The sequence below is a fragment of the Gadus macrocephalus genome, chromosome 13, assembly GCF_031168955.1.
Source record: "Gadus macrocephalus chromosome 13, ASM3116895v1".
NCBI lineage: Eukaryota > Metazoa > Chordata > Actinopteri > Gadiformes > Gadidae > Gadus > Gadus macrocephalus.
The window spans coordinates 19,999,475-20,025,371 of NC_082394.1; the positions used below are offsets into that span (position 1 = coordinate 19,999,475).

General features: G+C 46.0%; 2 protein-coding genes across 3 annotated transcripts in view; both read left to right on the forward strand.

Annotated features, from left to right (window-relative positions):
- The first annotated feature begins 132 nt into the window (after positions 1–132).
- mtmr14 (myotubularin related protein 14) lies at positions 133–22,274 on the forward strand. 2 transcript variants are annotated; one of them, XM_060068673.1, is made up of 20 exons: positions 134–497; positions 561–1,069; positions 1,190–1,338; positions 2,273–2,381; positions 3,674–3,749; positions 3,904–3,964; positions 4,091–4,213; positions 4,979–5,052; positions 6,965–7,035; positions 8,622–8,696; positions 9,151–9,217; positions 9,439–9,524; positions 9,801–9,877; positions 10,690–10,726; positions 13,875–13,945; positions 14,257–14,315; positions 14,698–14,827; positions 16,832–17,008; positions 17,906–18,115; positions 19,824–22,274. In XM_060068673.1, exons 2-20 carry the CDS (start codon positions 935–937, stop codon positions 20,002–20,004), a joined length of 1,968 nt encoding a protein of 655 aa, XP_059924656.1. In that variant the 5' UTR covers positions 134–497; positions 561–934; the 3' UTR covers positions 20,005–22,274. The 2 variants fall into 2 exon arrangements, with proteins under 2 accessions (XP_059924657.1, XP_059924656.1); XM_060068674.1 differs by lacking the exon at positions 17,906–18,115 and having other exon boundaries at positions 133–1,069.
- A 132-nt stretch (positions 22,275–22,406) lies between these two features.
- The window catches only part of LOC132471016 (copine-8-like), a 38,091-nt gene continuing 34,600 nt past the window's right edge, over positions 22,407–25,897 (forward strand). Inside the window, exon 1 of the mRNA XM_060069979.1 lies at positions 22,407–22,847. Within this exon, the coding sequence (XP_059925962.1) occupies positions 22,771–22,847 (77 nt within the window). The 5' untranslated portion in view covers positions 22,407–22,770. The remainder of the gene's footprint in view (positions 22,848–25,897) is intronic.

Sequence of the window (25,897 nt, forward strand, 5' to 3'; positions counted from 1 at the left end):
AAAACAAGACCTGTTTTATTCATAAACATAAGTGATGGTGTTTTGATTCATAAACATAAGTGATGGTGTTTTGATTCATAAACGTAAAATTATAACAACACGTCATGTCCGGAGGGGGGCGAGGCCTGTCACGTGTTACTCTCAACTTCCTGTTTACCGATCGCGCTCACCTCGGGACGGTGCACCGATTGCAACACTTCTCCGTCGTGTTGTTTCTGATCAGCATCGATCCGTTATTATCGTTATTGCCGTTATTGGTCAGTCTTAGAACGTTCAGCAGCTTGTCGTTTCAGGTGTCACTACTCCCGCCACACGAGCACGTGACATTGAGTGAGCGCGAGCAGGCCAGGAGTCCTGGAGGTTTCCTGAGGAGGCAGAGGGACCAGGACCAGGACCGGGGGCCAAGGAGCTGAGGCAGAAGGACCTGGACCAGGACCGGGGGCCAAGGAGCTGAGGCAGAAGGACCAGGGGCTGAGGAACCAGGACCAGGGGCTACGGTGCTGAGGCGAAGGAATCAGGACCCAGGACCAGGGGCTACGGTGCTGAGGAACCAGGACCAGGACCTGAGGCGGTGGGAACAGGGGCTGAGGAGCTGGGATGTGGGACAGGACGGGTGGTTCCGCGGTGGGTTTAGATTGACGCTAACAAAATATATATCCTACCGAGACTAACACAGACAAGCAACAAACCAGTCTAACAGCTAGCCACACAGTGTTGACACTCGGCAGGGGTTGCTGGTTCACAGGCTGGCTAACGGGGTGCGTGTAAAGGGGGTCTGAACTCGGGAGGAAAGCCCGCCCCCCTGAAGCGGGCAGTCAGGAAGAAGCTGGCGGGGAAGGGATGGCCTGGCCGGTCCTCCCGCCCCAGAGTACACGGTGCTGCGGTTTTTGAAGGAGGGACAGTCCGCCTGGAGCCCACGGGGGGTCGCGGCAGAATGATGGCCGGGTCACCCTCCTCGTCCGGGAGCTTCACGTCTCCAGTGCTCTCGATCAAGAAGGGCGAGGAGATCGCGGATTTGATCGATTTGTTTTCTAAGATACAGTACAGAGCAAAAGAAGTCAGTCCTCGGGTGAGATTTTTTCGTTTCGTTTGTAGCTTGTTTGATTTGCTTTACTTACTCAGCTAATATCGCAGACAACGTTTAGTTTGCCCTCATGATGGATCTAATGTTACTCTGATGTGTCATCAGGTGGACGCAGTGGAGAAGCGATGCTTGGAGCTCTTTGGAAGAGACTACAAGTACAGTGTCATCCATAACACCAATGGAGAGGTCTGCGGCCACTACCCCCGCCAGATAGTCTACCTGGAGTATGAATGCATGGATTCTCAGAGAGACCGGTAAGAGACAGCAAACACACATCACAAGAAGCTTTTTGTTATTCACCTGAAGGTCAAACCTGTTTTTTAATGGTGTTCAGAATCATGTCAGAAACTTTGTGTCGTAAACATAGCAATTACTGCTTAGATCATTTTTATATCAGTAGCAGGCATGTCACCTGGATCTTATGTTAGAAAAGGGAAGTGAAGATGACACAGCTGCCTAAAGTTTCCACTTAAGGCTGAAAATAGTATATATAACTCCTAGTTGATATTGAATATGCTCTTTTTAGGTATCCCGGCACAAAGTTAACAAACATGAACAGAATTAAGTAGACATAACCAACCAATGGAAGTATTATGTATAGGTAATGTAATCTCATCTGTTTGTTTACCTTTGTGCTATAGCAGAGCATGCGTAATGTTGCCTCACTGTGGACCTGATTATCCAGGGTCCAGGGTCATTGATTGTTTTTGCTTTAGCACTGTTACTACGTGCAGCTATCTCAGACGAGGGTTTTTATTCAGTTAGAGTTGCAGCTTTGGGAGTGCAGTTATTTTGCCAAATTGTTAGCAAACTGTAAATATCTGTTTGGCTTTGTGGCGAGTTCCCAAGTCGCAAAGTTACTGTTGCCATGGTGACTGACATTTTCTGTTGCAGGGTAGTGTAGTAGATATCATGGAAACTTATGGAAGTTACCATACAAAGAACATATTCTCATCAATAGTTGTTTAACCTTCATTACTGATTTTCAAAGAGTTATCATGGAGTGGAACCACACTGCCCTGGTCTACACTGGAACACGTCTTTACAACCTGTGTGTGTGTGTGTGTGTGTGTGTGTGTGTGTGTGTGTGTGTGTGTGTGTGTGTGTGTGTGTGTGTGTGTGTGTGTGTGTGTGTGTGTGTGTGTGTGTGTGTGTGTGTGTGTGTGTGTGTGTGTGTGTGTGTTGTAGGTTTCAGAGCTCAGTACAGATCAGTAAGCTTCAGGACCTGGTGAACAGGAGCAAGCTGGCGCGCTGCAGAGGAAGGTTCGTCTGCCCGGTCATCCTCTTCAACGGCAAGGTGTGGAGCCCCCTCTGAACCCTACCCCCGCTAAACACACCACACACACTCCATGGTGGAGCGCAAACCCAGTCGATGAGTTGGATATTGTTTTGAATAGAAAAAAACATTCAGCCCCTGCCTGAAGATTTCTCCTCTATGCTCTTTTGTGTCCCTAAGATAGTGATGTTCCTTGTATCAATTAGGGGTATGGATAAAATGAGGTAGGGATAAAAAGGATGGGCCAAAATTTACTATAAGTGGCGCTATAACAAGCCTTTGAAGTGCAACATACTCAACAGGCTGCCATTTCCACTAGGAAAGTGCACTATGCATGACCCATATTGTAAGATCATTGTAACTTGAGGCAATGGCTCCAACTTGACCAACACCCTCACACAAAAGATTTGTTGCCGGAAGTGGTAAAGGCTCCAAATTCAGCACAGATGTACTAGGGGACTGTGGGACTATACTGTGTCAAATTGATAGCAGTAATATTCATAGACAAGATGGCAGAGATATACATATTAGAGTGAAATAGTTGAATATCTCCGATGTTTAAACAGCTGTAACATTGCATGTAGAACACATATGCTCAGCTCAGATTCCATAGTATACCCATGCCAAATTTCAAGTCTATATCTGAAAAGAGAATTTGATTAATTTTTTTGAAGTTGCATTTCTGATTCGAGGCATCTCTCCAAAGCAGGCTGGGCATTAAAGCGATGCACATGTAATTTCGCAAACTTCCGCTTGACAGTGGATTTTGTCACAGTATGCTTTAGAAACATGGTTGGTAATTGTTTTGATATTTTATCTTGTGGTAAACCAGTTTTTTAGGCATACCAATGCCATATTACCATACCTCCACATACAGAAGACCTATTTTTCTCAAAATATACTCTAATCTGCCCGTGGCAGTCTACGGTCATAATGTCGGTCATACGGTCATGCTGTCGTTCATACTGACGCTCATATTGTCGCTCATACAATGATAATGTCGGTCATACTGTCGGTCATACTCTCGGTCATACGGTCATACTGTTGCTCTACAGTCATACTCTCTGTCATACTGTCGGTCATACGTCTGTCGGTCATACTCTTGGTCATACAGTGGGACACTGTCATGGTTGCTTGCAACTATACTGTATTTATCCTTTTGTATTTGTTTACTTTGTTCATGTTATATAAAAGAAAAAAAAAGTGCCTGCAAATGTATACTCTCTATAACAGCCTACAAAACCTGTGTTTAAAGGCAGGTGTATTCTCAGATTACGAACCACTAATGTGTCTATTCTTCCACCGGAGTGCAGCACATCTGTCGGTCCTCCACGCTGGCGGGCTGGGGGGAGCTTTACGGACGCACCGGCTACAACTACATTTTCTCAGGTACCACACAGCTACTCCTCCAGGGAAGGTCTCCCATCACCTCAGGGTCTCTTCCCGTGAGGCTGAAGGACCAGTTTGGCTCCCTATATGAATGTACGCCCCTAACGTTTTTTTGCTACCGGCTGATGATGCTGTTCTCGTTCATCTCCTGCAGGGGGCAGTGACGACACGTGGACTGAACAGGACGAGGTCTTGGAAGAGGACAGTGCTGCCAGGTAACTGCATCAACGACGACTCTGGCCGATGTGGACAACAATACTTCTGCTTGTGTCGTTCAAGCATTAGTTTTCTTGGTATGAATATAAACACCACTGATTGGCTCGATGTCTTGCTCCCAACAGAAACAGTGAATCACAGCTCTTCGACAAGGTGCGCGGCCACGACATCAAGCTGCTGCGCTACCTGTCTGTGCGCTACATCTGTGACCTCATGGTAGAGAACAAGAAGGTCAAGTTCGGCCTCAAGTGAGCACACACACACACACACACACACACACACACACACACACACACACACACACACACACACACACACACACACACACACACACACACACACACACACACACACACACACACACACACACACACACACAGAGAAGCGACCCTTGTGCAGCATCATGGCCCTTGTTAGCTTCATGCAGGTCATCGCTACGGCCTTAATACAAAGGAGTGCTATTACAGAAGCTATTGATGAAGAGCTGAGAATATTCCTTGAAATGTATATATACACAATGTCATTATATGACCCGGCCGCTCAACATTAGACTATTTTAATTAGATTCAAATGGGAATATGGTTTGGATGGCTCCCACTGGATAGATAGAATAGACCATAACATTACAGAAATAATACAATCGTTTTGACGATATGCTAAAGCTAAACAATAGAATATGTAGCTGTACTACTCATAAGATCATTAATTAATGCTGTTGTGAGGTTCCTGTGTGTGTGTGTGTGTGTGTGTGTGTGTGTGTGTGTAACCTTTAGAATCCTGTTAATGAATCTTGGGAGAGGGTTTAACTGGGCTGTCACGGCCCAAAGTTTGAAGTTGCCATATGTCATGTGCATGTGATGCTTAGAAGAAGGCTGGATTTGACCGGTTCAATGTTTTTGTTTTCTCTCTCTCTCTCTCTCTCTCTCTCTCTCTCTCTCTCTCTCTCTCTCTCTCTCTCTCTCTCTCTCTCTCTCTCTCTCTCTCTCTCTCTCTCTCTCTCTCTCGCTTCCTAGTGTAACGTCCTCTGAAAAGGTGGACAAGGCCCAACGCTATGCAGACTTTACCCTGCTCTCTGTGCCTTACCCAGGTGATTCATTAATTAATTCATCCATTCATGCATTTATCAGGGACCCCAGGATTCTGTGTCAAATCATGTAATATCAACCAATCCCTGTATTTTGTATCCATCCCATCACGGCAGTACTGAAACATAAAGTGACCAACCATCTTTCCCTCAAGCATGCTGATTGCATTAATTCTCACAACCTCAAGGAATACCCGTGAAAATGGGTTTGACCAACCATCACCCTTCCCCCCCCCCCCCCCCCCCCCTTCTGTGCGGTTATGAGCAATCATGTCTGACGATGTCTTTCATTTAATGACTAAATATAATAATAGATAGAGCTACATTTCCTCATTCCCGCAACCATCACAACCCCAAAAAGCATTGCATTAGACCTGACCTTCAATCTTTGCTGGTTATAATCTTTGATAGAAAATCATTTATTGAACGTCACCTCTCAAAGTCTAAGGGCCCTATTTGAAAGGTCTGAAACGCTAGTGAGAAGCGCCAAACGCAAGTAGCTTTGTAGGCGGTTCTATGGCGATGTTGCTATTTTACCAGCGGATAAATGACGTAAAAATCGAAAAAATGTTTGGTCTGAAGTAGCCTAATTACCCGTAGGTGTGGTTTGGGTGTAACGTGCAATAAACCAATGAGAGTGCCAGCTCCCATCCCCTTTAAGAGCCATGAGCGGTGGATGTATCGCAATGGCGAGGTGCACAAAGCTTTTGGCCGTGATAATATACATAATATGATATATATATATATTTATACAACGGGGGGCCTAAATCCAGCGATCTGATTGGTTCCCAACTGTTGTATAATGAGCGTATACATAACTGCTATGACGCCCGATCATTTTGTGAAAGTTTGCATATCACTCCGCGCCTGGAAGGAGAAACGGTTACAAAGTAAAACATATGTTGGATGATGGAGAGGGTGTAAATGTTGTTACTCCGGGAGTGAGCAAGGCGATGGAGAGACTAACGGAAGCTTAGACACACGGCGAGTGAACTGCTCCATAGGATAAATTGCCGGCGAACCGCTCTAGCCGAGCCTTCTTTCGGAGGGACGCTAAAGTGTGTTGCATAGCGACCGTCGTGCATTTTGAAGGCAGCCAGGAGTGACTACTTTTTTGTATTCTTTAATAAAACAGCTACTTTGACTTTCTTGTTGTTTTTTTTTAAATGTAGTGTGTCTATGACTTTCGTTTTGCCATAATAGTAACCGTTGTATAAAAGCAATAGATCACTTCAGTCAGTGGTATGTGCTCATTATACCACTGTGAAGGGGGTTGCCGGCCCTCCGCTGCGCGTCGGGGCCAGACAACGCCCCTTAACAGTGGTATAATGAGCACATACCACAGCCTGTCGTGATCTATTGCTTAAGTATAATATGTTATCATTTAGATATAGAGCTCCAGGACTCCCGCCAGAGCACCCGGAGTGTTCTAGAATATTTACAGAACACGGCCAAAGACTGTGCGCCTCGCCATTGCGATATATCCACTGTAAACAGAGCGCATGGTACCGTGGCCCCAAGCTGCTCAGGGCCACACCCCCACCCTCTTCCTTGACCCGCCTCTCTCCTCCTAATTTGCATTAAAGCTACAGACACCGAAACGGCACGTTTGGGGAAATCTCAATGTGCGACTGGCTCGTAGTGGCTGTAATTCGGCTCCTCGGCTGAATTTCGGGAACGTCTTCAACTACTGTTTTAGGGGCCCACTAATACCTATATTAAAGCATCCATAAAGTAGCATGCCATGGGACCTTTAATGGATGAATCGTCGGATCATATATGATTCGATAATGGGTATTCCTTTGGGTCTGACGAATCAGATCTATGCTTCATGTTTTTCATGTGCCATCTATTTAGTTTTTTTTTTTTACTTTATAATTTTACAACACTTTATAACTTGATCTGTGTGTTTCAGGGTGTGAGTTCTTTAAGGACTACAAAGACAGAGACTACATGGCCGATGGACTGGTTTTCAATTGGAATCAGGTACACACACGCATACAATATATATATATATATATATATATATATATATATATATATATTACACAGCTTTTCTCAATAGCGTGGAATGCTCCGTTCACTTGCATGGGCCCTTCACAACTTCCGGAGGTGAATTATATTTTATAACTAGAAAATACATTTCCTGTAGTACATAGTGAGTACTTTTTCTAATAAAGCCACATAGATTAAGACATAAAGAAGCGTTAAATGTCTTCAATCAAGTGAAGGGATTTGAACAGAGCTCAAAAGTCTAAATGGAGTAAACAATGTAACCATGCAAACCCTCATCCTCATCGTCCTCATCGTCATCCGCCTATCCGGGGTCGGGTCGCGGGGGGAGCAGCTCAAGCAGACCATGCAAACCATTTAAAAATAATGTTAATGGTTGGAAACAAATAAATTGACAGCTGAATGAAAAGCGCAAAAGATTGTTAAAAATGCAGAAATGTAAAAGTGTCAGAGAATTGACTTCCGTTGTAAAAAATTAAATAAAAATTAAAAGTAGATAAAAGAATGTCTTACAAAATATAAAATATAGTAAGTCTAGGTGAAAAATTGAGGAAGGAGATGGGTCCCTAAGTTTGTAGAGAATAATAAAGGATAATGGAAGAAAGAATTAATAAAACTTCAGAAGAACAATAGTTGAGCGCTGCATGCAGCACACACCTTATTCACCGTTGCTAAGTATAATTGACCGCTGTGAAGGAAAGTGGATTTTTGGTACTCTTTCGTATCACTCCGCAAGTAGTCCGGTAATTTATCAATCCCAGTGTACTCGGTTGCTAAGCAACGTCAACATCTTTGGTGGACTAATTCTCTGCTGATCAATACTACGAATTCTGGTAACAAATAAAAATAGTAAAAATATACACGTGAAGTTATTTTTTCAATTTGGCAAGTAGCCATGTAATAAGTGGGATAATGTATAGTGGGCAGGGCGAAGCAAGGGCTGTCTGTGTGTGCGAAGCAAGACAAGGGCGAAGCAAGACACCGACGCTTCACGTCAGTGTCCGGTTCGGGCTTATTTTTCCCGATAATGTCAGACGTTCTACACATTATCCCTTACATATATATCTGTCACAGACACCCACACTTAGTTAGGCTAACCCTTACTCAGCACTATATCAGACTCTTCACTGGTGTCAAGCTTACCCTAACCTATCCCTTCACTTGTGTTTGGCTAACCCTAACTCTTCACTGGTGTTTGGCTAACCCTAACTCTTCACTGGTGTTTGGCTAACCCTAACTCTTCACTGGTGTTTGGCTAACCCTAACTCTTCACTGGTGTTTGGCTAACCCTAACTCTTCACTGGTGTTTGGCTAACCCTAACTCTTCACTGGTGTTTGGCTAACCCTAACTCTTCACTGGTGTTTGGCTAACCCTAACTCTTCACTGGTGTTTGGCTAACCCTAACCCTTCACTGGTGTTTGGCTAACCCTAACTCTTCACTGGTGTTTGGCTAACCCTAACTCTTCACTGGTGTTTGGCTAACCCTAACTCTTCACTGGTGTCAGGCTAACCCTAACACTTAACTTGTGCTAGACTAACCCTGACTCTTTCCCATCAGGACTATGTGGACGCTCCTTTGACGATCCCCACATGCTTTACTCCCAACTTGAACATTGACTGGACCGAATACCAGGTGAGTCTTTAGACACACACACACACACACACACACACACACACACACACACACACACACACACACACACACACACACACACACACACACACACACACACACAACTAACCCTATATATACACAGTATATAGATATTTCTCTCTATATATTGATAGATATCTATATGTATAGATATCTTTAAATATATATCATTTATCTCAGAAATATAAAATATAAATATCACTCCATGATTCTAGAAGAAGGCTGCTTATTCTTTTGTTTTATTGTTATTGTTTTTTAAGATGCTAGAAATGAAAAGATGAATAGATCTATTATCAGTATCAACCCTGATATGCTCTCCTTGTTATATATGATAGATATATTATCAGTATCAACCCTGATCTGCTCTCCTTGTTATATATGCTTGTGGACCCTGACTACCCTATCCCTCACTCACTCTCTCACACCCCCCTAGTCGTGGGACCTGGTAGTGCAGACCCAGAACTACCTGAAGCTGCTGCTCCACATCATCAACAGTGATGGTATGTACTACTTTCATTTAATCTAGTTTAAACCTTTCAGCGCCGTCTCATCTGGCCAAAGGCTTTTTAACACATCCAAATTAGCATTTACCTGTTACAGAAGTGTGAGTATACAAGAGGCTGGTGCATGTGTACACATTTAGTGTTTCAGAGGCTACTGGTTTTTGACGTTTTTAAGAAGCCGTTGGGCTGGGATGTCTCTTGTATCTCTGTCCCTGCAGATGAGAGTGGTCTCCTAGTGCATTGCATATCAGGCTGGGACCGCACGCCTCTGTTTGTCTCCCTGCTCAGGCTCTCCCTGTGGGCGGTAAGTGTCTCACATCACCCACCAGCCTCCCTGTCCTCCCCCTACCTGCTGGTCTCCCTCCTGGTGTTGTAGCATACAGCATCCTCTCACGGCTAGCCTTCATCTGCTCTTTCATAAACACACGCAGGCCACATGCTACCTCAAGCCTCAACTTTATAAACACGTGTCAATTCTGCTTTACCAAAGCAGGTTGCTTTGTGGATGCGTGTGACGCCGGACACGTTTAAAGGAATGAAATATTTCATATTCACGTTATTTTGCCTTCCTTCACCCCAGGATGGTGCTGTTCATGCCAGCCTTCAGCCAGCGGAAATCCTGTACCTGACCATCGCCTATGACTGGTTCCTCTTCGGGTACGCACGCACACACAGACAGACAGACAGCTCTGCATGGTGCTCCACTCGCAGAGCTGCACAAGGCCTGATGAACCAGCCGATGTTGGTCTGTGGGATAAGTAATTCAGAGTGCGAGTGAGAGACAAGGAGAGAGCATGTCCTGATTTCTTTCACAGAGCAGAGAGAGAGAGTTTTAGCCCATCTATAAATCGTCCTGTTGGTCTCTCATTTCTTTCTGTCTCTCCGTCGGTGATGAATGTGTAGCTCCTCTTAACTAGGTGTTTCAGTTCAAGCGCTCGCCAGCTTCAGTTCATCAGAAAAAGAGTAGCTAAAAATGTAACCTACATCTTGCTCTCTCGCTCTCTTTCGCTCCCTCTCCCTCTTTCTTGTTCTCGCTCTCTCTAGCGCTCTGTCTCGCTCTTTCTCTCCCTGTCTCCCCCAGCAATTGTAATTAAATAAATATGAACAAAGAGGACATCAATATTCATAAACAATAAGTCTGGAAGGGATAATGTACAGTGTTCTGGTCACTATCACAGAATAAAACATTTATTAAGGATTTATTTCAAGGTTCATATCGGCTTGCTGCTCATGAACCTGCTGATTATACGCTACTTACAAAACAATCAACCATTTTACACAAAATTATGATTTATGTAAAGATTTTATGGATTTAAAATGATTTTATTGCTTGAATAGTATGTTGTATTGCACCGTGGGTTGTTGTCTAATTGTTTTGCCTGATGACTATTGGTATGTTCTCCATGCTGGGTTGAATCATGTGTTCCCTCTTCCTGGTTCTCATCCCTCCTGCTCTGCTTCCTCTGCAGCCACATGCTGCCTGATCGACTCTCCAAGGGGGAGGAGGTGAGTGCCCTCTGAACCTCCAACCATTCCTCCTCCTATATCTAAAAGCTGTGCTAATGGTAACAGACTGCTACAGTAATATACTCCTATATCTAAAAGATGGACTAATGGTAACAGACTGCTACAGTAATATACTCCTATATCTAAAAGATGGACTAATGGTAACAGACTGCTACAGTAATATACTCCTATATCTAAAAGATGGACTAATGGTAACAGACTGCTACAGTAATATACTCCTATATCAAAAAGATGGACTAATGGTAACAGACTGCTACAGTAATATGCTCCTATATCTAAAAGATGGACTAATGGTAACAGACTGCTACAGTAATATACTCCTATATCTAAAAGATGGACTAATGGTAACAGACTGCTACAGTAATATACTCCTATATCTAAAAGATGGACTAATGGTAACAGACTGCTACAGTAATATACTCCTATATCTAAAAGATGGACTAATGGTAACAGACTAATACAGTAATATACTCCTATATCAAAAAGATGGACTAATGGTAACAGACTGCTACAGTAATAAACTCCTCCTATATCAAAAAGATGGACTAATGGTAACAGACTGCTACAGTAATATACCCCTATATCTAAAAGATGGACTAATGGTAACAGACTAATGCAGTAATATACTCCTATATTTAAAAGATGGACTAATGGTAACAAACTGCTACAGTAATATACTCCTCCTATATCAAAAAGATGGACTAATGGTAACAGACTGCTACGGTAATATACTCCTATATCAAAAAGATGGACTAATGGTAACAGACTGCTACAGTAATATATTCCTCCTACATCAAAAAGTTTTGCTAATGGTAACAGACTGCTATGGTAATATACTCCTATACAGTGTTGGGAAAGTTGATTTTCTACGTGAACTAGTTCCAAGTTCAGTTCACAAATTTTAAAATGAACTACCGGAGTTAAACGTTCATAATTCAAAATTTTGAACTAGGTTCACAGTTCCAAAAAATTAACTAGTTCATATTTATTTTTTTCAATATGTTGATGTAAGCTATTATTTTTTTCCAGTATTTTGAACATTGAGGCCCCTTTGTAGTTTGTCTAGGATAAAATAGAGTGGTTAATCAAGTATCGTAGCGAACTACAGTTTATATCGTGTTTTATTGCACATTTAGCGCATTTTGTAAATCCCATTGATTTCTGTTGGAAGACTCATTGCTCGTTGGCCGGAAACGGAAAGGGGGGGTGTTCACGTTTGGTTGTAGTCTTTTCGCTCGGTTCTAGCCCTACTGTTGAGTTGGAGAACCGAGCGAAAAGACTACAACCAAACGTAAACAGCCCCCCTTTCCGTTTCCGGCCAACAAGCAATGATTCTAGGAGGCATTCTAGTCCTATGAGCCAGAGAACTAACTTATGGATTGTACATATCTATAATATGAAATTCATCTTAGCCTTTATACCACAGATACTCTAGGGTCTATAGCATATAACTGTGTTGTCTGATTACAGTTTAATTATTTTTTCACAATTTAACAGCTCTCGTTTTGAAGAATAATCACAGCGCCATTCGTTTCAATGGGAATCGCGACGGTCTATACTTTCAACATAAAGTGTACATATTTATAATTTGAAATTCGTCTCAGCCTTTATACGACAGATACTATAGGGTCTATAGCATATAACCGCGTTTTCTGATTACAGTTTAATGTAACAGTAAGCTGACAACACTGCAACTGCAAATCAACCACACGGAGATAACTATGGCAACCGGTCAAACAACACGGCGTTCTGCGCGCGCATCCGGCATGTTGATAACCAAATAACCCCCATATTGAACGAAGTTAAACCAAGTGAGTGTGCCGTTCACAGACACCAGAATGAACGAGTTCACAGTAACGTTCATCAGGGTGTAATACAGTACGTTCAATTCACGTTCGCCCAAAATATGAACGAGTTCATGAACTATCGTTCAATGAACGCGTTCAGGCACAACACTGCTCCTATATGAAAAAGCTGTAACTACTAATGGTAACAGACTGCTACGGTATACTCCTACATTAAAACGCTCAAGGTGTGATCTGACTATAGGGAGCCGGTACTTTAGCCTTAACTAATAATAAACAATAAGTCATACATGGTATGATGTATATTGGAACAATTCACCAATGCTCTTTAGCAGCGCTGCTTGGGTGCTGACCGTCGCTGGGCCAGTCCAGCGTGAAGCCGAGGTCACTGTGGGCGAAAGTGCAACACATGAGTATTTATAGTCGCCTCATTAAGCTCACCCCCCACTGAGCATCGGCCCCGCCCCCTGTCTGCAGCCAGCTCTGAGCCACGCCCCCTCATGCCACAATGCTCTTTTATTATTGTCCGGATGAGGTCTGTTGGAGTTTGAAGGGGTCTTGGGTCAACTATACCAGCGATGGGTTCAGCAGAGAAGTGTTTCTAGGTTGTTCGGTTCGCTCGACAAAGTCCTGTTTGAACCAAATGAAAGATGAAACAGCATAGCGACTTCTCCGCTGAACCGACTAAAGGCCGATCCCGGGTGTGGAAACGCTTGTGATTCTACAGAGGATCTGCCCTGCCATGCAATGATTCAGAAAACATTTGCCCCGAGCTCTGGGATAGGGATTACTGATGAGGGGGAGGATCGATGGTCAATCCATGAGCCTGGATGTGGACCCCCATCCTTTATAGCAGCGAACCGCTCATCATGGGGGATAAAGAAGACGGGGCCGGACCCAACAACCTGCAGAGCGGCCCTGTTGGCCCTTATTACATAGAGACTAAGTGGTCAATTCTTCTCACAATGTAGAACAAACAAAAGGATTTCATTGCTTCCACTCAAAAAATGTCTGTTAGATTGTCAATTGCGAGTAACAAGTATCCATAGCGACAATTTGTTATTCATAGCAGCTGTCTGCTAAACCCAAATAACAGGCTGCTGAATGTTATATATGTGAAATAATATTTCATAATATATCATAATATATATCATCCCCACTCCATTCTGATTGGTCAATCGCCATTATTGACCAATCAGAATGGAGGATTGATAATATTTGGTATTGCTTCATGCTGGATGTCTGAGGTCTCATCTTATTGAAGCGTTATGGTGTGGGCTGAACAATCTCTGCTTCTCTCCTGTTTGTCTTTCCCACTTTAGATCTTCTTCTTTTGCTTCAATTTTTTGAAGCACATTGTCTCAGAGAAGTTCTCTGCCATTAGGAAGCCCAGGTAGGTCCGCCCTTTTCCTGCTGCCCTCCATCTCCTTCACACAAGTCTGATCAATCTGCTATTTCATGGAGAACCAGGCTTATGTAACCCACCATGGAATAGGTCTGGGTGAACAATAGTTCTGTTTCTCTTGCCTCATTCTCCCTCATAGATATGCATAGCCTCTTTCTGGTGTTTTTTCATCTGTGTGTGTGTGTGTGTGTGTGTGTGTGTGTGTGTGTGTGTGTGTGTGTGTGTGTGTGTGTGTGTGTGTGTGTGTGTGTGTGTGTGTGTGTGTGTGTGTGTGTGTGTGTGTGTGTGTGTGTCCGTAGAAGGAAGAACTCCCACTTCAAAGACAATGATTTCACTGTAGATGACCTCTGCCAGTTAAGTAAGTGGGTCCCTCAGTGGGGGGGGGGTGGGGGGGGTAGATGAATGGCCCTCGGGGCCTCCTCAGCATCATTGATAGAGTGCCCTGATGAAATGGTTAAATCCAGAAACTAAATAAAACACAGGTTGTCTGCAAACCTTTAATGTTCTTGGACAAAATGCTCTTGCTCAAGCGTACATTGCTGAATTGCCACTTTGTTTATCTGTAATTTGACACATGCTCAACCCTAGCATGTGAGTCTTTTAATTGTTGCCTGTGCACTGATGCATGTGTTAGCAGCAGTGTGGAGCAGTATATTTAGAAGGGGGGAGGATAAGATGGATCTAGAAGGTGTGAGATTAAGTAGGGGGGTCCTGATGCTGTGTGTTGTGATGGTGCACAGAGTCCAGGGATCGCGGCAGCGTGACCAGCCTGAGCAGCGACTTCTCCCTCATCACCGAGGAGACGGGAGGGGGCGTGGCCGGGGGCGGAGCCTCCAGCCTTACCACCGACGTGGCCGAGCTGCATCCCAGGTAGACACACACACACACACACACACACACACACACACACACACACACACACACAGTGGAAAACACACACACAGTGGAAAACACACCACGTTTCCCTGACCATTGTTCAATCTAGACCGACCCTTTGTGTTGCTGTCCATCAGGTGTTATAATCTAGGGGGCTGTCCATCAGGTGTTATAATCTAGGGGGCTGTCCATCAGGTGTTATTATCTAGGGTGCTGTCCATCAGGTGTTATAATCTAGGGGGCTGTCCATCAGGTGTTATTATCTAGGGTGCTGTCCATCAGGTGTTATAATCTAGGGTGCTGTCCATCAGGTGTTATTATCTAGGGTTTCGTCCACCAGGTGTTATTATCTCGGGTTTCGTCCACCAGGTGTTACTATCTAGGGTGCTGTCCATCAGGTGTTACTATCTATAAGGGGTATAACGGTACACTGAAGTCACGGTTCGGTTCATACCTCGGTTCAGACATCACGGTTCGGTTCGAGTTCGGTACAATGGAGGGAAAAGAAAAAACTAAAATGCAGAAGGCAGTTCTTTTTTAGTGTGCATGTCTCAGGTTGTACCGCCTAGTGTCATACAGTCTCTCCCCTGAGCTTGCTGCAACAGCCTGAACTGTGTAATCTAAAATGTAAAAAGTTAACAATAAGTAGGCCCCACATCATCTCCAGACTGAAAACGCAGCATGTCTTATTTCTGACAGAATTTTGGCGCATTTCCACTGGAGGGTGCGGGTCAGTTCGGTGCGGCTTGGTGGGGTAGTGAAGGTGCGGTTTGTCTCAGCTCAGATACGGCTTGCGTTTCCACCGCCGACAGTGACCTTATGGTAGGGGGGGGTTTAAACCGGATGGCGATAGCCGTGGCAGCTATGTTAGCATTGTGACCTCATGTAGCCTGCTAATATTTCCAAGAGAAAAGATGAACGCGCACAATGGACAAAGATCAACAATGTAGGACGTCCAAGAAGGAAGGCAAACTTTTGTGGGACATTTTCTTCAGTAAACTAAGCTTTCGTCGCAGAAATTCCTCGCGGATAATGTGTCTGTTTGTTATTATCCCCCTGTCTCACGGAAGTGCGATTCTATCGACCAATCAACGGAGGACGTGTGTAGCTCGAACTTGCCGGCACCCTTTCAGGCTCCTCAGTAGACTACCTCAACAGAGGAGTAAAGCGAGACGAGTACGGCTGACTCCGGGTCACACCCACTTTCGGCGGTGGAAACGCGATACGTGCCGCACCTTAGCGAACTGAACCGACCCGCACCCTCCGGTGGAAACGCGCCAATAGTTGTCCCTGAAGAACTCGCGTTTCTAACATTAGTTCTACATTACATTAATTAATTCGCACGCCAGTTTTATTTAATTTATACCGTGTATTCTCTGTGTAAATCCATGCACCGAACGGTGACGTCCGTACCGATTCGGTTCAGTACGAATACATGTATCGTTACACCCCTACTATCTATGGTGCTTTCCATCAAGTGTTGTTATTAGGGATGTGAATAACTCATGGTCGAATTATCTGTGGGTGGTATGAAACAAAAATCGATCATTTGATGTGTGCCGGCATTCACAAAGGCAGCCATGGATCGTCGGTAAGAAATCACAGTATCTTAAACGCAAAAAATGAACTACCCTAACACCGGAGGGGCCCCGGTGTTACTATCTAGGTGAGGGCCCCTCAGGTGTTACTATCTAGGTGAGGGCCCCTCAGGTGTTATTATCTAGGTGAGGGCCCCTCAGGTGTTATTATCTAGGTGAGGGCCCCTCAGGTGTTACTATCTAGGTGAGGGCCCCTCAGGTGTTTTTATCTAGGTGAGGGCCCCTCAGGTGTTATTATCTAGGTGAGGGCCCCTCAGGTGTTACTATCTAGGTGAGGGCCCCTCAGGTGTTACTATCTAGGTGAGGGCCCCTCAGGTGTTATTATCTAGGTGAGGGCCCCTCTGGTGTATGTTATGTCAGCGTTACATAACATGTCCCCCACATGCTGCCCCCCTCCCAGGAAGAAGGGCCCCACCTCATCGCCCCAGACAATGGTGTGGAGTAAGCCCCCCCACCTGGAGGACCACCTGTACCACCCGCTGGGCGAGGCCCGGTCTTCCAGCTCCTCCTCCTCCAACCAATCGGAGCAGGGCATCACGCGCGCAGGGAGCAGCCCGTTGGCCGTCCCTGGCAGAAGGTAAACCCTGGAGCTGTGGTCTGTTTTACCTGTGTTCAGTCAAAGCACGTGCTCTAACTGTCAGCCGCAAGGACACAAACGCACAAACCCCACAACAGACTGAAAGAGATCCCTGTGATAGTAGTGGCCACAGTTACAGCAGAGGTCCCAGATCAAAGAGCTCGCTGAGCTCTGAGAGGGCCACGGGCCAGAGAACGCTGGGGTCAAGGCTCTTGAGAATCCTAACCTTTATTTAACCAGGCTGGTCTCGTTGACATTCAACATTTATTTTACAAATGAGACCACATATGAAACACGGTTGACCTTTGACCTCCAGTCCACCAGGGGGTCAAGCTCCCTCAGGCTCTGCTGCTTTGAGCTCAGTTCCATGAGGCCTGAAGCTGGCTCAGTCCTCCCTGAGGGTCTCTAACCAGACCGGTCTCTAACCAGACCGGTCTCTAACCAGACCGGTCTCTAACCAGACCGGTCTCTAACCAGACCGGTCTCTAACCAGACCGGGCTCTAACCAGACCGGGCTCTAACCAGACCGGTCTCTAACCAGACCGGGCTCTAACCAGACCGGTCTCTAACCAGACCGGTCTCTTACCAGACCGGTCTCTTACCAGACCGGTCTCTAACCAGACCGGTCTCTAACCAGACCAGGCTCTAAAGAGCCTGGTGTGTGAGTAGGCTACAGAAGGCAAGATGACTAGTAATGGTTGGTTTAGTGTGTCCAGGTTAGCAGAAGGTAGGATGACTAGTAAAGACGTTTTTGTGTGGCATGGTTAGCAGAAGGTAGGATGACTAGTAAAAGGTGGTTTTGTGTGGCCAGGTTAGCAGCAGGTTGACTAGTAAAGATGGTTTAGTGTGGCCAGGTTAGCGGCAGGATGACTAGTAAAGATGGTTTTGTGTGGCCAGGTTAGCGGCGGAGTACCCCCGCTCCGGCTCCTCCCTCTCCACCGACTACGGCAGCTGGCAGATCGTGTCGGGCTGCGGCAGCATCCATGACCACGGCCACTTCATGCCTCCGGCCTCCGCCTCCTCCACCTCTTCCTGCGCCGTGGCCACCGCCGCCTACGACCCACCCCTCCCCTTCAGCTTCCAGGATGAGGGCCCCAGCGGGCGCATGTGAGTGGGCCCCTGTTGTAGCTGAACACTGGCTGCGCTGCTCATCACATGCCATCATCAGAAGCTGTGGGTGTGTGGCCCCTGTGTCAGGGACCTTGGTGTGGCCCCTGTGTCATGAACCTTGGTGTGGCCCCTGTGTCACGGACCTTGGTGTGGCCCCTGTGTCATGGACCTTGGTGTGGCCCCTGTGTCATGGACCTTGTTCTGGATGTGTGAAGATATGGTGAGGCTCAGGCCTGTGTTCATGAAGCCACCGTGCACATCACACTTCCCCTCCAGACCTGGTGCTGCCATGAGGTGTGGAGTTTAGGTCTGGCATCGAGAGGACAAGCTTCGTGTGAAGCTCAGGCCAGCCTCAGTGGTGTGTTTCTAACCTCCACTGGGAGCTATGGAACGTCCCCTTCACGTTTGGCCATTTAATTTGGCTGAATGATTGATCATCATGCAGCATTCAATTATAAAGTGAAATGGTAAACGTTACTGAGGTCTGAAAATGTAGCCTTTACTCTCCCCCTAAAAAGGGGGAAATTGAAGTAAATCCTCTACAATTGACCTTTTGTAATGACGCATCAAATCTATAGAGGGTTTCCACATGAGGGCTTCTTTGGACTGTTACAAAGCCCTCCAGTCATGTTGAACAGCCTCTTTCGCCATCAGGAGCGCAGCAGAACGGCTTAATGATCTATGCAGCCAGTAGGGGCCGCTAGCGGCTCTGAGGGTCTGATCAGGAACCTATTGGTGGATTAGTTCCAGGCAGGTGGGGGCCTAAGTTCTTAAAGGTTGTTCCCAGGGGAAACGCTCACCACATGGGTTCATCCCCTAGGCTCAGCGGTGAGCAGCAGGATTCTTTGCTGTCTGTGTGTCAGCTGGGTGGTGAGCAGGTGGCGCTGGCCATTTCAAAGCTGTTTCTGGAGAACGCTCATGTTCCGTGTCATGGCAAACGCTGTGTATCAGGATCATACGCTGTGTGTTTTCTTCATACACCGGTATCCAAGCAACTGAGCAAGGGGTTCTTTTTAGTCTTCTTATTCTGTTCCGAAAAATGGATGATGGGATCTCGCCATGGATACTCAGTCAGTCAGTAAGTCGCTCACTCACTCGCTCGCTGCCTTGTCATGGAGGGGGAGGAGCTAGTGCTTCATGCTGGCGGTGGGGTCTGGTTCATGGTCATTGGGTGATGTAGTTGGTGGACTACTTTAGCCCCTCCCTCCCTGGGGCAGCAAGGGGGGCTGGCCTTCTCTAAAGTCAAATTGATTGCCCTTCTCAACACCTCTGACACAGCTATGACAATGCTGTGTGGACGCATGTGATTGACAGGCAAAAGGCTTCCCTGACCCAATTAGGGCAGAGAGGCCCTGGTTGGTCAGAAATCAGCTGGAGAAAGGTCCCAAATGGAATTGTCCTACGGAGGCCGTTGCAGTGGAATGATCTGCAAGCATTAGACTAACTAAAACTGGGCTTGTAGCAGACTCAATGGTAGTTTCTGTATCACACACACCTTTAGGAATAGATGAACATTTGTAGTTTTAATACGATATGTCTTCCTTTTTGACAAACCCTCTTCTCCCTCCCTCACTCTCCCCCTCCCTCCCTTCCCTCCTCCCTCCCCTCCTCCCTCCCTCTCACTCCCTCTATCTCCTCCTCCCCTCCCTCCCCCTGCCTTACTCCCTCCCTCCCCGCCACTTCCTCCCCCACCCTCCCTCCCCAGGTGTGGCTTCCTGTCGGAGCGTCAGGCCCGTCTGGAGGCGGTGCGGGAGCTCTTCCTGGCCGCCTACAGCTCCACCGTGGGCCTCAAGTCGTCGGCCCCCAGTCCCTCCGGAGCCATCTCGGGGCTCCTGGAGCAGTTTGCCCGCGGCGTGGGCCTCCGGGGAACCAACAACATCGTGTGACTGAGTCCCCTCCTGCTGCTCCCAGCTCCCCGGTCCGTCCGTTGCCCCCTGACGCTCAGCTGATACGCCCTAACTGCTCCGGACATTTCGCATTAAAGTGCCAAAAAAGATTTATTCGATTCTGGGGCTGAAATGTTTATTTTTTTATTCTGATTAATTTTTTGTTCATCCTTTTAATTACATTTAAAAGGCTCTTTCTTATATTTTGAGTTTTTTTATGTATTTGTCTCCTGCACATTGAAACGTCCCCCTGTGGGTCTTCAGTTCAGTGTGTTCAGGGCAGCTCTGTGTCGCCTCGGGGCTCCACGGTGTCACCACGTAGGGGACGTGAACGTGGCCCCCTTCACGAGACAGCCTCCTCTCTGCAGGCCCTTCTTCCTCCTCTCATCCTCCTCTCATGCGAGTCTCACGTCCGTCGCTCGTGGTGCTGCTGTTCTTCTCCACTGATCTGGACGGTCCATCTGATCGATCCACCGAGATCAATTGCTCTTCATGTGTTCACACGGACACGCCACTCGTTGAAGAAAAGAAAGAATAAGAAAAGGTAACTGTTTCATAACGGCTTTAGTGGACGGTTCGGTTCAGTACGAGCAGGCTTGGTGGCGGACGTCTGTTGTCGTGAGTCCAATCAAGAGGAGATCAATTCTGCTGTTGTGATCCTGTCATTGACAGCATCACCTGGTTTCACCTCGTTCAGGGAGCCCCTCCCTGATTACCTCATTAAACGTCAAGATTTCAACGGCCAAACTGTGTTCCCATGGTAGCCAGGGGTCTCACAGCATGTGGTGGTCTGTGGGAGCGCTGTCAGGTGGCCCCTCGGTCTGGAGCCAGGCTCACTTTCTGTTTTGATCATTTACACACACATGGGCGGGGCTGCTCCTCTGGTGTGTGTGTGTGTGTGTGTGTGTGTGTGTGTGTGTGTGTGTGTGTGTGTGTGTGTGTGTGTGTGTGTGTGTGTGTGTGTGTGTGTGTGTGTGTGTGTGTGTGTGTGTGTGTGTGTGTGAGAGAGCTGTTAGATGATGACATGATATTCTAGCATTACTTTCTCAGAGGAGGTCATCACTATATCGGTTCATTATCAATATGCGTTTGCTAACATCGCTCCACCTCAGGATCTTGGTGCCTTTCTTCTCAGCAGCTCTACTGTGAGGCTGAGGACAGACGTATTACACCTTCCTTCAACAAGAGTCCTCCATTGGCGTTGGGTATAATCATCCTGTCACTGACGGGGCCACAGGTCGTTATGTTGGCTCATCGTCTCAATAATTGGGTAGCAGATCATTAACGGGGGAAGAGGGATTCAGGAAGAACACGATGCATCCTCCCTTGTGGGTTTTAAACTAGCTGAGGTTTGTGATCTGGCTTCAGCACAACACAAGGATTGAACAACCACCGCTTCTAACGCCACTTTCACGTCTTCAGTTTGGAATGGGGAATGAACCCGTCAACTCTTAGATTTCCCTTTTTAAGTTGTTTTTCAATGTATGTGTGGTAGGGTTGAATGTTTGCTTTAAATATATCATGCATTAAGGCCCCTTTTATCATGCATTCTCTAATAAGTAAAATCACAGAGAAAAGTTCTGAAATAATTGTATTTAAAGTGTTGATGGATCGGTTATTTAACTTGGGGACGTCACACTTCTTTAATACTTCAAAACTCTTAAATATGAAAGCTCACACACGCGGATATGCTTATCATCTGGCAACACCGTTTTATACAAAAGGCATTTCTTTGTCTATATGTCTTTTGGACAAAATTCTCTTTTGTATGAAGTATATCATAGAAAAGCTCAGTTTCAAAAGAATGGATGGATGTCCCTGTCTATGTCTGATAGATGTCTGCACTAGGTATATCTGCTCTGTTGGGATGTCTGGAACAAGCAGGCTGATTCTCCTGTTGGTTCTACAAACTGGTTTAGTGTCTGGACCAGGTACCAGCAGGCTGTAATCCTCCCGTTGGTTCTACAAAACCTTTATTCTTCATCATCAACTTGGTTGTCGAGGCCTTTAGAGTTTCCTTTGTTTTTCCACTGGTTTTAAGATTATTCTATGTTTTTCTTTTATGATTTGTTGTCTTTGAGATTTTATTTTTAAACGCTGTACTCATTGTCATGTTGTCGTTGTTGAGACCTTTTCGCTTTGTATATTTTTAAATAATTTTGACATTTTGTTATTAAATTGCCCTTAATTGTTCGCAGTGTTTTCCGGCTACATTCAAAGGTGAGCTGAGAGGTAGGGGCTAATTGTTAATAAAGAAGTGAACACAAAAATGGCTCTTGAATATATGTATGATAGTTATATATGATATATCATTTATTACACATGTTATGGGTGCCATCGTACAGTCGTTTTATGCAGAACTAAATTATGGATGTTATTTGTGGTGCTACCCCTGCTATGTCGGGGAAAGGACGCGGATCGAGTCGTCAGTAGGCTTACCGCCCTCGCACCTGTCCCGCGCTCTACCCACACCTGTCCGGCTCTCTACCCCCACCTGCCGGCCGACCAGATGAATTGCCAGACCAGGGAAGCCGTGGGTTCGCGGTTAGAGCTTCGCCTACCATCTGAGGATGAATGAAGCCTCCTCCTCCACACACCTCGGTGCGGAATGCCTCCAGTTCGTCCTCAGGTCTGCTGTCCTGACCAGGCGTTTTAACGGCCCTGCTCATAAGTGGAGGAAACAATCTGCCAAACAAATGACAGCTGCAAAGTAGCGCCGAGGTGTTTTGCTTTAACTTGGAATAGTGAACTGGTTTGAAACTGGCCATGGCCACCATCGGGGACTTCGACCCGCTCACCTCCACCGTGCCTGCCACCAAGATAGAGATCACCGTGTCGTGCAGGTAAGAAGCGCAATGTCCAGCATTGGAATTGTATTTATTAAGTATATCTTTCTTTTAAGGAGGCCTACGTCCAGAATGGAGAAATTAAGATATTATTAGTCACGAAGCCTTAGTGATTGTTTCGTTGTTAGGCTACCCGGCGTGGTCTAACGTCGCTAAGCTTTATATTGTGACCACATGCCTCTAACATCGGGGTCGTTTGTAACGGGGGTCTGTCGGACGGTGTTCTTTTTCGTCACCGGGGTCTGCAGGACGGTGGGTGTCTTTAACCTGGAGGGGTCGGTTGTAACGGCGGTCTGACGACGTTGGGTGGGTGTGGAGTGCTTGATGCGCGCAAACCAACAGATTTATCCAGTGCCTTCAAGTGCGCTCCGCTGTTCCGTCCGGATATGGTGTCAATACCGTGATGTTAAATCAACTCTGGACTGCCCCATTCCACATCAGTGGGCTTTACACACAATGTGGTTAAATTAAGCTTACTTTTATTAATCTTAACTGTAACGGTGAGATGTGTAGGTGCGTGCGTGTGTGTTGGAAGGCCCTACTGGGCGTATAAAGAGAATGGTTGTTGATGACTTCGAAATGATTAATCTAAACTTCCACAGGATGAAGTTATTTTATGAAGTTTTCTATAGAAAGACCGTCAACCTGTTCCCCACAGTTGAACTAAGATGTGACATAGCCTAAGTCTGTTTCTTACTTTTCCTTCTGTAACTTGCGGGCCTTAAAATGTAATTACATTTGGGAAGCATTATGTGTGTCATCCAACCCCCAACTCATGTGTGATGGACCAGCGTCGTTGGCTCCTTAATCCGCAGACCAGAGGAGCCGTTTCCAGGCCAATTTACAAATGCTCATACGCTGCAAGCTCCGACGTTGTGACGGCTCTATTCTTGATAATACATTTATTTAATACTATATTTTATATATAGTCAAATATCTATATGTATTTGATATATATTTGAGTTAGTTTATATTGAGACGGCTCTATTATTTTAGATTAATTAAGAGAATGTATATTTGAGCTAGTTTATACTGAGACAGCTCTATTCTTTTAAATTAATTAAGAGAATAAACTTGTGCTTGTGTATATGCTCTATCCCAGCCCCCTCTCCTGCCCACTATTGGAGTTGTGGCCGGTCTGGGAGGATTAGATGAGGGGCTGTCTCCGATCCCTGCCACTCACTGACAGAACTGGGTTGGCTTGATACCCCCAGGAGACGCAACAGGACATGAGAGAGAGAGAGAGAGAGAGAGAGAGAGAGAGAGAGAGAGAGAGAGAGAGAGAGAGAGAGAGAGAGCCCGACCCCGACCCCGACCCCGACCCCGACCCCTGGCTTGGCCCCATATGCTGCTACTGTCAGATATATTGTAAAGTAGCCTCACACTGGAGGAAACACATTTCCTTAGATCTCACTGCTTCCTTGAAAGGCTTTCACTGTTTAATTGCGTTACTTGAAAGTCAAGTCGTCCTGTGTATGTCCATGAATATGGAGATCTTTGTGATAATGTAAACATCACGAGCCAAACTAAACAATCCAAGTGTGTGTGTGTACTGGCTGACGTAAGGAAGAGAGATAGAGTCATGTAGAGCACTCCACTTTACTCTATCAAAGCATGGGCCTTGAAAGTCCTCTTCTAACGTGTTCATGAAAACAGTCCTGATAGCCAGTTACTGACAGACTGACTGACTGACTGACTGACTGACTGACTGACGGACGGACGGACGGACGGACGGACGGACTGACTGACTGACGTTGGGCCTTGAAAGTCCTCTTCTAACGTGTTCATGAAAACAGTCCTGATAGCCAGATACTGACTGACTGACTGACTGACTGACTGACTGACGGTCCTGGTCCGCTGGGCAGGTTTCCTGAGACCTGAAGATATTCCTTTGAGACCGTATTAGACAACCTGAGCATGACTGCCCTGTAGAGAGGCCCGTGATTAGACACATGCACACACGCACACACAGGGCTGTGAATGGTACTCGTATCTTTAAGGTAAGACCATTTAAACTCTGGCAAAGGTCTCCAGTAAACCTAACAGGCTGTCGGTCCGGTTCAATCTAGAAACCAATCACCCTGCAGGGTTTTGCTTGATGCCTTAAACCACAAAGTGTTCTTTGGTGTAGCGACATCTGATTGGTCCGCCGCTGCAGCTGCTACAGTGTCCTGCCCTCGGCGCAGAGCGGAACCCACCTGCAGGAGACACAGCCGGGGAAGGCCTTGCTCGAGGGAAGGCGGACATGCTAATCATTTAAGAGGAAGAACTTACTTGCTAGTGGCTGGATTGAGAATGTTGTTGATGTTTTTACTAATACTTCAGTTATTATACAACTATTTTGAATCCTTTGTAACCTTTCAAAATTTATTATTGTGAAGATCATTTTGATGGGGAAGTGGTGGTATTGAACTCATCTTAATGCTTCCATTCACATCACTGTTATCCATGACATAGTCCATGGTATCTGGATCACTAAGGCTACTGGGATTGGTACTGGTATCATCTTTTATTTACACCGAACCCATTCCAACTCGCGCAGGAAAGCACACACGCACACACACGCCCAGACTATTACACACTTGCACCCTTGAAGCCTTGATTGCTACCACTTACATCGGAGGGAGTGACACATCCTTAAGTTTTCCCAGATGAAAAGGTCCTCAGCCAGGGGTTTGTCAGTGCTCAGAGTGAAGGTAACCTCCACCCCAGCACCCAAACCCGCTCCTGGCTTCACGATGACCCCTGACCCCGTCGGCCCCACCAATCAGCAGGCATTGTTAATGAGCGTAGGGGCAGTCTGGCGTCAGATCCATGGAATTATCAGTAGGGTGTTGTGTTGTTTTCTGATCCCTCTCAGCTGTTGTGCCCTGGGCTGTAGGCCTGATGTCTGGAGCAGCGCTTAATGACCTGTGATCGATAGGAAGGAGTCAGAATGAGAGGGGGCAGCTCTATCTAAGGCTATTCATTGGTGTGATCTAGAGACACACAGGTCTTTAAGGTCACACTGCTGTAATGACCTATGGATTGGGATGTGGAATGGACAA

Excerpts from the sequence above, each read along its gene's own strand:
- mtmr14 (XM_060068673.1), top strand. The coding sequence starts at position 935 with ATGATGGCCGGGTCACCCTCCTCGTCCGGGAGCTTCACGTCTCCAGTG. Across the intron at positions 1,339-2,272 it reads ATGGATTCTCAGAGAGACCG|GTTTCAGAGCTCAGTACAGA; the intron begins GTAAGAGACAGC and ends TGTGTGTTGTAG. Across the intron at positions 17,009-17,905 it reads TTGGCCGTCCCTGGCAGAAG|GTTAGCGGCGGAGTACCCCC; the intron begins GTAAACCCTGGA and ends TTGTGTGGCCAG.